The sequence below is a fragment of the Orycteropus afer genome, unplaced genomic scaffold, assembly GCF_000298275.1.
Source record: "Orycteropus afer afer isolate SDZICR_OR568_19922 unplaced genomic scaffold, OryAfe1.0 scaffold00270, whole genome shotgun sequence".
NCBI lineage: Eukaryota > Metazoa > Chordata > Mammalia > Tubulidentata > Orycteropodidae > Orycteropus > Orycteropus afer.
In genome coordinates this window covers 2,040,114-2,054,814 of record NW_006921857.1, presented here as the reverse complement: position 1 = coordinate 2,054,814, position 14,701 = coordinate 2,040,114, and the positions used below count along the sequence as shown (strand labels likewise).

General features: G+C 35.4%; 1 protein-coding gene across 1 annotated transcript in view; it reads right to left on the bottom strand.

Annotated features, from left to right (window-relative positions):
- BMP2K (BMP2 inducible kinase) overlaps positions 1 to 14,701 on the bottom strand; it is a 254,462-nt gene that overhangs the window by 36,239 nt on the left and 203,522 nt on the right. The window contains exons 14-15 of the mRNA XM_007950371.2: positions 12,534 to 12,691; positions 2,873 to 2,983 (exon numbers count right to left, since the gene is read on the bottom strand). Coding sequence (XP_007948562.1) covers positions 2,873 to 2,983; positions 12,534 to 12,691 — 269 coding nt within the window. The remainder of the gene's footprint in view (positions 1 to 2,872; positions 2,984 to 12,533; positions 12,692 to 14,701) is intronic.

Sequence of the window (14,701 nt, the reverse complement as noted above, 5' to 3'; positions counted from 1 at the left end):
TATTCCATACCAAAGGCTATAGTTTTTGATCTTCATCAATAAGTACTTCAAGTCCTCTTCACTTTCAGCAACAACATAAACGGTAACTATAAACTGGTATTTCTACACCCAAATAAATAGTTCTAACCTTGAAGAGCTTTTCATTCTAATCTCAAACTTCCATCTCGCATATGTACTCTACCCTAGTTTCTTGACAACAGCAGGCCCTTTACTCATGCTCCATGATTTGCCCACCGGCTGCCAGTTTCTCACACTGTGGTACCTTGCATATTATCTGTGATGCTGGAAGCTATGCTACTGATATTTCAAATAACAGTAAGCTCATTCATAATGGGTAAGTCTCAGCAGAGTTTGCAGACTAAGACAGACTAGGAAAAAGGACCTAGGGATCTACAAAAAAAAAAAAAAAAAAAAAATTGGCCAGTGAAACCTTATGAATAGGAATAGAACGCTGTCTGTTATAGTGCCAGAGAATGAGCCCCTTACATTGAAAGACATTCAAAATAAGAACAGGGAAAAGCTGCCTCCTCAAAGCAGAGGTGACCTGAATTATATGGATGGAGTACAATTTTGGGGACCTTCATTTGCTGATGTGCCATGACTCAAAAAGAGAGAAAAATTTTCAAACATCCATAAATAATAGGAACATGAAATATATGAAGTATAAATCCAGGAAAATTTGTTGTCCAAAATGCAATGGTAGGCATTAGTGAGCTGTTATTGGCCATTTTTGAATCAGATAATCACATGGACTACTATTCAAGGAATGGCACGGCATTCATTGCCATAAAGAACATTTCAAGATCTACCCTGAAGCACAATGCTGTCAGTGTCAGAATAATGTCCTGTACAAGCCTCTAACGATGACCAGTTAACATGGCTGTCGTTATTCAAATTTACATACCAACTACTAATGCTGAAGATGAATAAGTAAATGATTTTTACCAACTTCTGCAGTCTAAAATTTATCAAACGTGGAATCAAGATCTATTGATAGTCATCGAAAGGTGCTTGAAATGTGAAAGCAGGACAGAAAGAAGAAAGATCAGTAGTTACAAAATATGGCCTTGGTGATGGAAATAATACCAAGACCAAAGAGTTAATCATTGGAAAAACCTTTTTCCAACAACATAAATGGTGACTGTACACAAAGACTGCAACAGATGGAATACACAGGAATGCAAAGCGCAATTGTCCACTTAGAACAAGGCCAGGGGCCGAGTGTGAAACAGAACATCAATTGTTTTTATGCAAGTTCAAGTTGAAGCTGAAGAAAATTAAAACAAATCCACAAGAGCCAAAGTATAATCTTGAGTATATCCCACTTGAATTTAGACACCATCTCAAGAATAGATTTAACACACTGAACACTACTAGTAACTAAAGGCCAGACAAGTTGTGGGATAACTTCAAGGATGTCACACATGAAGAAAGAAAAAGATCATTAAAAATGAAGAAAAGACCAAAATAGTATCAGAAGAAACTCTAAAACTTGCTCTGAAAGTAGCTCAAGTGAATGGAAGAAATGAAGTAAAAGAGTTGAACAAAAGATTTCAAAGCTTCTTGAGCTGCCCTTTGAAATCCTGTTGAAAAGCTGTATGATTGCCTCCTCAACTGGACATAAACATCAGAAATCAACACTGGAATCTTATTTTGGCTTGATATTTATAAGTTTCTTTTGTGTTATTCATTTTTCTTCTCTCTCTGGAGGTGTATGTATGTAGGTGATCCCCTAGGATCATCCCCTATTTTATTCCGGTCCATGTACTCAATTTTTCAGAACCAAATCATTTTAATGTTCATATTTACATTGTCTAAAAACGTTGTATAAAGAAATAGTATTTATATCTAAGGGTATTTTTTTTTTTTTTAAATCACTGTTCTAACACTAGGAGGTTGAATTTCTAGGGATCAAATTTTTCACACATTCAATAAATATTATACTTATTTATGTTGTTGTTATGTGCCGTCGAGTCAGACCCGACTCATAGCGACCCCTCCTTGGGTTTCCGAGGCAGTATCACTGCGGAAGTAGATTGCCCCCATCTTTCTTCCGAGGAGTGGCTGGTGGGTTTGAACCTCCAGCCTTCTGGTTATCAGTCAAGTGCCTTAGGCACTATGCTACCAGAGCTCCCTATACTTATTTACAGTTACCTTGAATATACTAAATAAAATCTCTACCTTTTAACAAAATGTAATTTCTCCCAATTTTCTTTTACCAAGATTTTTTCCACTATAACAATACACATAAATTAATCTATGCTAAAGTGGGATCCTATTCCATCCTAGTATCTTCCACAGTGTTAACCAGCTACTTTGAATTTATTACTAAAAACATTTTTTAAATTAATATATATCAATATTTAAAACCTGAATTGAAATCACAAGCCAGAATGTAAGAAGAAAAGAGTAGGTAAAACAAAATCATTGTGACAAACACATAATCACTAATGATTTTTAAAGGAATAAAATAATGCAGCTATAAGGAGCATGTACAAATTAAGAAAACAAAGAATTTTAAAGCAAAGGTTAGTACAGAAATTACTTAAATATATTTCAAATATCTAAAAGGGAGACATATATTTTAATTAGCATCAAATAATAAAGATGAAAAGAAACAGTTATGTTTCTTTTTAAATAAGCATTTTTCTTTGTTGGCAAAAGCCCACTTAAATAACCATCCAATGGAAAGAATAACATTAGGAAGACTATGATGAATAATGGTTGAAATAATTCTCTATGTTCTGTAACTAAATACCCGATTTTTACCATGGCTTTATATTAATAAGTTTCTTTTTTTTTTTGGTTCTTGTTTTTGGGTTGGTTGTTTTAATGATAGTGATGTAGTGATGATGTTACACATGTAACTTGCCTGAGTGAGAACTGAAAGGAACAGAACCAAAAGCATCTTCTGGAGGGTGGCTATGTGGAGCAGAAAGTGGGTCTACACTCTTATCTGAGGATGCTCTCTCCTCGAGCCTGTCTGCAAAAATAAGATGAAACAAAACGAAAAATAAAATAAAAACAAAATGGTCTTTAAATTTTACAAAGTGTTATACAGCATAAATAAAAGTGAAAATTAAACACAATGACAGCCTTTTTGAAAAAAATATAAACTTTAGGGGGCAGTCCTGACTTTCATACTTATTTGTTGCTACACAAATAAATTTAACAATTTAATTTCAATGTTAGGTTCCACAAAATAAAAACAATTACCCAATAAATAACTAGGTCTGGTTCTTTTAAATACCAGTTGTCTTCAAATTGAACATACTGGAGATGAACTTAAGATCAGCTTACTAAACACAATTGTATTTGCCAGATTTTCTCTAAAAATGCTTATAAAAATACTGCAGAACACTAGAGTGGCCAATCATCCATAAAGTAGGAAAATCCTGTTTAACAACAGCAATAAAAAGTAATTCACTGTACTTTATTATTCATTTTTCACATTAATTTTTAATTATCAAACCATTAGCACACACACATACACACAGATACAATGATACAGACATTTTCCTCTAGTGGATGAAAAGTCTTAATGACAGAGTTGATTCATTTATCCAATAAATATAGGAGCAACTAGTGTGTCCCTACAAAGCTCTGGTGGTGCAGTGGTTAAGGCATATGGCTGCTAACCAAAAGGTCAGTGGTTCAAACCCATCAGCCACTCTGTGGAAGAAAGATGAGGCAGTCTAATTCCATAGAGATTTACAGCCTTGGAAACCCAGTGAGGGTCGCTATGGTTCGGAACTGAGTCAATGGCATCACATTTGGTTTGGTTTCAGAGTGTGTTCCATGTACTGTTCTAGGCACTTGGATATAACAACTAACAAAACAAAGACCCCTACCATCAAGGAGTTTATATGCTTGCATGGAAAAACAAACAAGCAGCTGTAAGTATAAGAAGAAACATATATCTATAAAGAAAAATGTAATTCAGGGTAAGGAAGATAGGGGAAGCACAGGTTGACTGACTGCAATAATAAATAGAATGATTCCACTATTTACAAAGTAAGATTTGAGAAAAAACTTGAAGGAAGTGAGGAAGTGAGTACCTGAGGAACACTCCAAGCAGAAGAACCGGAGCAAAAGTTCTAAGGCAGGAACAGGCCTGGTATATTTAAGGGTACAGTTGATGGATGTATCCTAGTTCCCTAGTAAGTTCTGCATATGAAAAAAAAAAAAAAAGTTGCCATTGAGCTAATTCCAACTCAGGGTGACCCCATGTGTGCCAGAGTAGACTACACTTCATAAGGGTTTCAATGGCTGAATTTTCAGAAATAGATTGCCAGTGGATTTGAACCTCCAACATTTTGATTACCAGTTGAGCATGTTAACCATCTGCAACACCCAGGGACATCAATTCATACTCGTCATTGTTAGCTGCCATCAAGTCGAGTCCAACTCCTGATGACTCCAGGGCTACCGAGTAGAGCTGCTCCATAGGCTTTTCTTGCCTGTAATCTTAACAAAAGCAAATCCTCAGGTCTTTTCTTCCACGGTACTGCAGGACGGGTTCAAATTATCAAGCTTTACATTAGCAGTTGAAAGCAAACCATGTGCATGGGCCACCTAGAGACCTTCAATATTTAGGCTAGCTTATATTCACAATCTCTATCAATCAACTCTGCTGGTTTCAACTGAATTCTAAAAGATTGTAGGGCAGAAGCAGGGGAAATCCAAATATAATTGGAATTCTCTAAAAATGACTCATAACTTCAGGGTGGAAGAAAAAGTCCCAACTTAAAAAAGAAGCACTTCCTAGAACAGTGTTTTTCAAACTTTGACATGGATTCCAATCACTGGGGAACTTTGTAAATGGCAGTTTCTGATGGGCTGAGTCAAGAATGGGTCCTCAGATTTTGCACTTCAATGAGCTCACAAGTGATGCTGCTACTGCTGGTCCAGGAACCACACTTTTGAAGTGGGAAGTCCCGATGAGTCTATAATATCCTGACTATACATTCATGCATCACTTATTGTCCACAATACGTTCTGTGAAATAGGATGTTATGATTTGGACTCATAACTAATTTTCTACCTTCATGTTATAACTTTCTGTTTTTCTTTCAGATTGATACTTTTGCTTTGCCTCTTGCTGCTGCTATCACAAAGCACTGGTTTTACTGCATTTGGGAGCCATGATGCACTGCACAGTAGTATTTTCTAAAGAAACTTAATACAAGATAATACTGTAACACTCAAACTATATATACGTGATACACAAGATTGGATTGTGCTGCCTACGAGTGGAAACATCCTGTTATATGGTAAACTTTTTATTGTAAGTAGGGAAAGTTCACATGAAAATAACAATAAAAGGTATAGTACAATACATACGAAAGTACAGTACTATCAAGATATACACATGATAGGTTATATGTACCGTACCATTACAAAAGGAGCCCTGCTGGCATAGTGGGTAAGGTATTTGGCTGCTAACCAGAAGGTCAGCAGTTCAAAGCCACCAGCTGCTCCTCAAGAGAAAGATGAAGCAATCTACGTGCATAAAGATTTACAGCCTTGGAACCCAACAGGTGTCTCTATGAATCAGAATCAACTCAATAGTTTGGATTTTTTTAGTAACACTGTATGCCTGGAAGCACAATCACTCTATATAAAAGAGACATGAAACACATGTGTTGCATGCAAGAAGCTGTTGTGTTTGCTATTTCTGGTTACATCCACTATGCTCCATTCTCTGACTGGGATTTCTAAACTCTATTATAACCTTATGGGATCACTAATGTATTATGCGGTTGAACATTATGTTGCCCAAATGGATGTTATACGGCTCATGACTGTACTTAATTATTCATATTGATGTGAATTTTTTTTAAAAAAAATTATGACAGTGAATACAATTATCAACTTTTATGGCTAAGACTGTGACATCCACATGAAACTTTGGGTTGTTTAAATTTTTACTTAAGAAAGTGTCATTGAAACCTTTCACTATTTTGTTGAGGCACTGATGAGTTAATGAACACATCTGACATCTGTACAAACAAAACTTCTCAAACTTAAGTGCTACTTTTCAAATCCAATATTAAAATGGGTAACAATTTTTATTTTTGGTGCTATTTTTCAAGGAATTACCTTTGTACTTAATTTAGGAAATTCATATCAATAACAAATGATCACTGCCTATTTAAAAAAAAAAAGATTTCATATTTTGTTTTCAACATCTATTAAAGAACATCTGGTAGCATAGTGGCTAAGGCACTTGACTGCTAACCAGAAGGCTGGCGGTTCAAACCCACCAGCCACTCCTCGGAAGCAAGATGGGACAGTCTACTTCCGTAGTGATACTGCTTCAGAAACCCAAGGAGGGGTCGCTATGAGTCGGGTCTGACTCGACGGCACATAACAACAACAACAACAGTCTCTTATCCTCTTGTCCTGGCAGAAATGCAGCTGAAATGCTCCTTGGAAATGAGAACGACTAGACTATATCTTAGCTACTTTGGTCATGTTCTCAGAAGGGACCATTCCCTAGAGAAGGATATCATGCTTGGCAAAGTGGAGGGTCAGCAAAACGGGGAGACTCGCAACAAGATGTATTGACACAGTGGCTGCAATGATGGGCTCAGGTATAGCAAGAATTGTGTGGATGGCTCGTGACTGGGCAGTGTTTCATTCTGTTGGACATAGGGTCACAGTGAGTCAGAACCAACTAGATGGCACCTAAGAACAACAACAACAACAAATCTCTTACTGCATCTTTCTGAAAAAAGTAAGGTTGGAGAATAATTTATGTAACAAAAACCCAAAAAACAAACCTACTACTGTCAAGTTGATTCTGACTCATAGGGACCCCTCTAGGGTTTCCAAGATTGTTGGAAGTACAGTATCTCATCTTCCTCCCCCAGTTTATGTAACAAGGAGTCCCTAATTTATTGTAGTGGGTAGTCACAATCAAACCTTAAGAACAGGCCAGAGATTCACTGTTATAGATAGAGAATACCTACAGTTACTAATTTCATCAGGCCCTGAATGTATTAATAGAGTAACTGTAAAACCAGGGATCGGTCTTCACATCAGAGTGTTGGCTCTACCCTCATCCTTTCTCCATGTCCCAAATTCTGGTGTTCAAAATGGTGAAGATAAAGTAAAGAGGGAGTGGGACAGAAGGACAAATGGAAAATATTGTCTTTCCCCATATAGTCAGGATGATAGCCTCAGTATATCAATATCCAAGAGCCTTCTGTCTTTCAAATCAAGACAAAGATTTGTAGATACTTAGATATAAATTTGAGACCTTGGGTTGTACAAATAGCTAATGCACAGCTGCAAACTGAAAGGCTGGTGGCTCAAGTCCAGCCAGAGGTGCCTCAGAAAAAAGGCCTGGTGACCTACTTCCAGAAAATCAGCCACTGAAAACTCTATGGAACACATTCTACTCTGACAACATGGGAGCCATGAGTCAGAAGCACCTTGACAGCAAATGCTTCTGGGTAGGTCTGAATTAAGACCTTATTTCCTTTCCAAAGCATCTGTTGTTGTTTTTGTGATATGCCATCAAGTTGGACCCAACTCATAACTACCCCTCCTTGGGTTTCCAAGGTGGTATCACTACGGAAGTAGATTGCCCAACCTTCCTTCTGAGGAGTGGTTGGTGGGTTTGAACCGCCAGCCTTCTGGTTAGCAGTCAAGTGCCTTAGGCACTATGCATCTGCATCACATAAAAAAGCCTATATAAAATATGGCTACCTGGACTCTCCAAAGGCCTAATCAATCAGATTATCTGAGATAGGGCCTTGAAAATCTGCATTTTAACATATTCTCTAAGATTTCCCTACTGTACCTACCAATGGTTACCAGCTTTTAAAACTGTGAAGTTATCACTAATGTTAATTAAATTCTCATGTACTGGTGTATTATCTCCATCCATCCACAGTAAATTCATGGAAAATGTATAAACAACACCAAGCAGTTATGGTAAGTATACAGATATTATCATATTTTTCATAAAGACTCCCATAACTAAAAATACAGAGATATTGTTCTATGTAAAATTCATTTATCGAATTATTTCAAAACAGGAATCAGAAAAAATTCATTATAAAATGAGTCATGTTCTCATTGTTTCTCAAAAACATTAAATCAAATTTCAATGGAAGACTTTTAAAAAAATCATTTAGATTTCCAGAATTCTCATGATAATCAGGGTCCCAGAGCAAAAAATACAAAATAAATATACACATTAATCTTCCAAACTATCAATTTTCTATAAATACAAACTAATGAAATGGTATACAGAGCTACTTTTCAAAATACATAGTCATCCCTAAAATGTATTTTAGTGACATTTTCACACAATTGGTTTTCTTCAGCACAAAGCCTGAGCTTAATTTATCCAATATAAGAAACTTACCTCCTTCTGCCTTGCCAAAAGGACTGTGTTAGTGAAAAAGGACAGTTTCAAGTATTTTAATTGATACATATGGCACAAATACAGTGTTCAAGACTCCTAGAAACCAACTGAATTCCATTAATATCAATACTAAATTTTAAATACTTTTTAATTAAAAAGTCAATTAGGCAGCTTATATGGATAATGGTCTGTTCTGCAACATGTTAAAGTTTGAAAGTGCAGTCCTCATAATACTTTTCAAGTACTAATATACTTGAAGTTTTGTCATTCTGCACTGAAGAAGGAGTAATAGGTCTGAATTATCTAACGGAGATGAGAGCTAATGTTTTACAATGAGCTAATTATAGACACGGATGTTGGTATATGTTTCATTCTGTGGCTTCACAGAGAAAACAATATATTTAAGAGAATATGAAGGCAGCCACAGTCTTTAGTTTAGTGCTTTCTATCTTCCTTTAAGTTATTCTGATGTAATTTTAAACAGAAAAAATAAAGACCAACAAATCCAATGGCTACAAGCAAGAGAGATTTCATTAACAAGTACTGGTTTTAATTACCATATAAAGCTACACCACTATTTCAGCAGATGCAAGTTAAAAATGTTCTCAGATACTTGCATTCTAATTAGCGTTTAATGTATTAAAAGTTATGGCAATTAGATTTCAAGAAATTTACATACTAATTAGATATTTTGGTATAAAAGACAATGAAAAAGTTCAAGTTTTAAAAAATCTCAAGCTTTATTACTAATGCTTACTCTTCGTTTAGTGTTTTGGTTTTAAATAGTAACAGGTAAAAAAAAAAATTGTCCATGATAAATAATTACTCAGTTACACTGAAAACAAAAGCAAGAAAAAAAGACTCCAGTTTAGGTTATAGGATTAAGTAAGTCTCTTTGTCTCACGGTATAGGAAATCAAATGTTTTCTTAAATGTCAACTCCCCCAAAACATACTTTGTTACCAATGATTAATATTTGGGAATTGTATTGGAAGCACACTTGCAGATAATTGTTGTTGTTGTTGTTGTTATGTGCCGTCGAGTCGGCCCCCGACTCATAGCGACCCCTCCTTGGGTTTCCGAGGCAGTATCACTACGGAAGTAGGATTGCCCAACCTTCCTTCCCAGGACAACAACAACAACACTTGCAGATAATACACACTGATATTTACTAGGTAATATCTTTTTCCTTTTTCTTTAAATAAAGGACCATATAGAATATTAAAAGTTAAACATCAAATGGCAATGTATTATTCTAAATAATCATTACATGAGCAATGCCTATATTTTTAAGGACCATATATAGGTATTCAGTTTCTCATTGGAAAAGCATTTCAAAAACTATCAATTATTTCAAAAAGAACTTTGGAAAATTGTTAATATCTGAGATAAAAGATACAAATACTCTACTTCAAGTTTCAAATACATAAATAATTTATTCATTTTGGAAGCATTGTTAGTAAGAGAGGAATCAGTAATATCCAAGCATCAATTGTCACTGCACAGTTAGTCTTCTACTGAAATGTCAAGGTTCTAGAAGTCTTTGGCCACCAGTGTAATTTAGAGCGTTATCAAATATATCAAATATTGAACACCTTTTTGCCTGTGAGTAAAAAGTGTACTACACAAGACTACATGATTTGATTTAAATAAAACTTTGGGAGAAAATCTTTCTATAGTATATTCTAGAAATTCTTGATTATTCAAGAAAAAACAGACATTTTTGCTTCTCCTTCCTCACTGTCACCTGTTACTTCTGCTTCCAAAGTGTGTACCCACCAAACCCTATATATTGGTTTTGAATTGAAAGTTGAGTAAACTTATAATTTAGATTAATTTTTAAATGTTAGTTAAAGGCCAATAGTCTCTTAAATTAGAGCCTAAAGATGCTATAGTAGGTGAGGAAAAGGGATGTGTCATTTATTTATTGACTGCCCAGACCCTTTAAAGACTTTATTTTATTTAATTATCTTAATAATCCTATGAAATAGGCACCATCATTCCCTTTTTATAGATGAGGAACACTCAATGGTTTAGTGACTTTAGTGATATTACAGCCTAGTTAAGTAGCACTGCCAGGGATCAGAATTCATGCTTTCCAATACCATGTGCTGATTAAAGAGGGCTAGACTTTTAACAGTTATTTCAGTAGCTCACAGACCATCTCAGCAGTTTTCCAAATGGCTAAAGTTGCTCCACGTTTGACCTTCAGATAAAGCTCTTCTTATTTTTTTTGTTTTGTTTTGTACTTTCATTTGGAATTTATTATGTTTCCATAATTAACACTGGAATGAAAATTGAATTCTCTTGGCATACACATGTAATACACACAAATTACACATAACTGTTATCTGACCATTAAGTTTTAAAGTAAATAGCTGGTGAAGAATTTTACATGCTAAACCCAATTTATATGAAGATCTATATATTTATGCTATATATTTATGCTATTCTAGCCTATGCCAAGTAAATAAAACAACTGGATTATCATTACAAATTCTAGCGAACTTAGAATAACACATTTTTAAAATAATACATTTTTATAAGGTACAAGAAAATATGAATACTTTATCCATTCCATGAATACTTTTATCTATTCCATAAATAAAGAAAAGAAAGGCCTAGGCAGTCAATTACTCAAGGAGTAGAAAAAAATTGATTTACTAAAATCCTTAGCTACTATCCTCATAAGAACACATGAAAATGAATACTCTAATTTTACCTTTTACTTTTAAAATAATCCTATAAACTATCATGACTGGAACTACCCTCCCCCAACTATGTACTACCATCCCCCACAAGAGAGATACTTTCTTTTTATTAAAATCTTGCCTTTGGGGCCACGCAAAGCATAAATTCTAGGAAAAATGCCAAACAAAAAGAGCTGTGATTTTAAAAAAATGTACTTTTTAAATAATAAGATGTAAGATTGGTTTTACCAAAGATAACAAATCTTTATTAAAAGCTCAGAACTCATTTTTTTATCTGCAATTAATCAATTTAATTTCTCTTCATCATATGTAAAATACAAATTCACATCCCAAGTAACTATTCTTACATGACTTTGGAGCATTTATAAATTTATAAAAATATATACCAATTTGGAACAAAGCATCACATTGAATAAATGTTTTCATAAAGCCAGTTACCTAAAAATAAAATAGAAAGTTGTTATTTGCCATCGAGTAGGACCCGACTCTCAGTGACCCTTCCTTGGCTTTCCAAGGCAGTATCACTATGGAAGTAGATTGCCCAACCTTTCTTCCGAGGAGTGGCTGGTAGGTTTGAACCGCCAGGCTTCTGGTTAGCAATCAAGTGCCATAGGTAGGCACTATGCTACCAGAGCTCCCAAACAGAAAGTAGGAACTATAAACTAGAGACTATTAAGACCTTGTTTTCACATGCAAAAGCGGAAAGCAGGAGGATACATATCCCTCTCCACACAAACACAAAAGCCTCCAACAAATGAAAATTATCTACATTTTGTAGAAGTAAGTTTTTGCTCTTCCTTCTTCCAAAAAAGAGCTTTTCTAAAATATGCATGGCGAGGCCTGACATATATGTGTATTTATATTAGGTAGTTTAAGAAAAGGCAATGACTGCAAGTAAAAACACTGATATATCTGATTAAAAGTGGAAAAGAATTTATTTAACTTTTGCCATATTAGAACAACAAAGCAGCCCTTTTATGTGACCACTCATTAATGGGACATTACAAAACATTAACATAATGTAGTAGGTACCCCATGTTTTCTTTCAGGCATTTTCAAAAGGCATCTCAGACCCACAGTATCTTCTATTGAGTGTGCAAGAAAACAGAGCTACAAAATTACTAGTAAGGCAAGAACATTTAATTTTCCATGTTTTGGAGATACTCTGAATTTAACATTCATGGATATGCAGTATTTAAGTGTTAGGGTATCAGCATACTATCAGTGATTTTGAGTTTTAATAGCTACTGTCAAGCAATTGATTTCTAATGCACACAACATATATATATATATATATATATAAAGAAAGTGGCCTGAATTTTGCCCTCAAATGCACAGAAAGAATTTTCTATATACCATCTCAAAGTAGTCTTTGGCCTTGTTGAATAATTATAGAGTTGTGACTTTACTGTGAAGCAAAATAAGCCTTCAAGTGTCCCTTACTTGATCTTAGAAGGTCAAATTCTCTGTCCAAGAGTTCCTCTTCTGTTAACTTGGAGAAGTTATCCTCTCCAAAAGGATTCCACCCTGACATATCAGGTGGGTTGCTGATGTTCTTCTGATTTGTAAAATTTGCAACTGCCTCTTTATCAGCAATTGACCTACAATAGTAAGGGGAGAGGAAAAAAAAAAAAAAAAACACACATTAGAATTAAAAAAAAATTAGTGCTCTATTTCATACTTTATAAAATGCTGAGAAAAACTAGATCTTTTTCACATGTGAAGATGGCAGATAACAGCATTGGATTTAGAGAGCCTCCACCTGGGATCTGAATCCCAGCACCTCCACAGGTCACAAGCTATCTACCTTGGGCAAGTTCCTTAACCTCTCTATGCATCAGTTTCCTCATCTGTGAAATATGAATAACAGTATTCATATTTTATGACTATGTACCAAATTACATATTCCGTAACAAACTCTCTGAGTTTGAGGCCAACTCAATGGCAGCTGGCAACAACAGCCTCACAGAGGTTCTGAGACGATTCAATAAAAACATAAAATGTACAGCATCTGGTACAAAATAAGTACTCAGTAATATTAGCTACTATTATTGTAGTGAAGAAGCCCAAATCACTACTGAATAAAGTGATCTTATATACTAGTTATGCTGAGACACTACAATTTGTTTCATTTTGACAAAGCTATTCCCTGCATATAGCTATGAACAATCGATGAACTGCGAGAAGCGCCTTATGAACTATAAAGCAAGATTTGGGTTATTTTGTAAACACCAAATCCTTCTTGGCACTTAAAGTATTTAGAGTTGGAAACCTAGGACTACTGGTTCTAGAAAGTTACCTTAAGGCCTCTGGTCTGTTAAGAGGTGAGAGTCTAAAAGGAATACTTAACTCCAAAGTGCTCAAGAACCGCTTCCTAAACACAACTTGCAAAGATAGCTGAACAATGAAGTGATATAACAATGTTGTCAAGTTGCTTTAATAATTCAGATCCAAATCCTTGAACATCAGTAATGGAAGGAGAATCTCTATGTACAAAGAGGTAGCTTGATTTTTTAAATATTGACCCATCACGTTAAATTAACACCTTCCCTTTGGCGGCTCACTGGCATTGCCACCACATAGGCCTTTAAAACAGAAGAGGGGACAAAAGTTGTCCATTTAATCCCCTAGCCCAAGCCCCTCAGTACGGCTAAGTAAAGAATGAAATGTTTAAGTACTCATTGAAGGCTAGAGTATAACAGAGAAAAATAAGCACAGTAGTTTATCTACAAGCAGATTGTCTTGCTTAGTAAATACAACTTTGGTATCTTAATAATAAATATAATACAATTTAGAATCCACTCTAGGATTCAACAGCCAAGGTCTAAGCATGCCTCTATGTGCCAGAGTCCCATCTCTCTAATCCCAAAAGTAACTTTCAAAGACTTTCAGAGGCCTTGAAACACATGGCAAAACTCAAAGAAAGATGGGCATTTCCCCTCTGCCTGTCAATGATTTCTTTCAGAACACTGTGACTCCCTATCTAAATCACCCTCTTGCCGTTCCCCTGGATGAATTTATGCTTTCTTCTTGGCAGACTACTCTGTGGGCTATTATCTTAAAGAGGAATATAAATTAATAGCCCATAGAGTATAGTTTTAAAATGTCCGCAAGTTCTTTGACATTCCTCCCTTCAAAAGGTGGACCCTAATTCCCGTGGCTGTGAATGTGGGATACATCTAGTGTCTCACTTCTAACAAACAATGTGGTAAAGGTGCCAGTGTATAACTTCTGAAACTAGCTCATAAAAAGCACTGCAGCACCCTCCATGCTTTCTCACTCTCGGATGATATGTGCTAGAGAAAACCAGAATTAATTATTCCTTTCTCTCTTTTGGAGACATCTTTTGGACTCAGACAACTGAGTCTTCCTGCTTAAAACCATGTGAGGGAGCCACCATGAAAACAGATCCTCTAGCATTAGTCAAGCCTTCAGAGGACTGTAGTCCTCGTCAACATCTTGATTAAAATCTCTGAAGAGACCCCCAAAACATAACTAACCAGCTAAGTAACTCCTAAATTTCTAATCCAAAGAGCATATGTGTGAAAATGTTTGCTGTTGTTTTAAACCACTAAGTTGTGTGGTAATTTAAACCACTAAGATATGTGGTA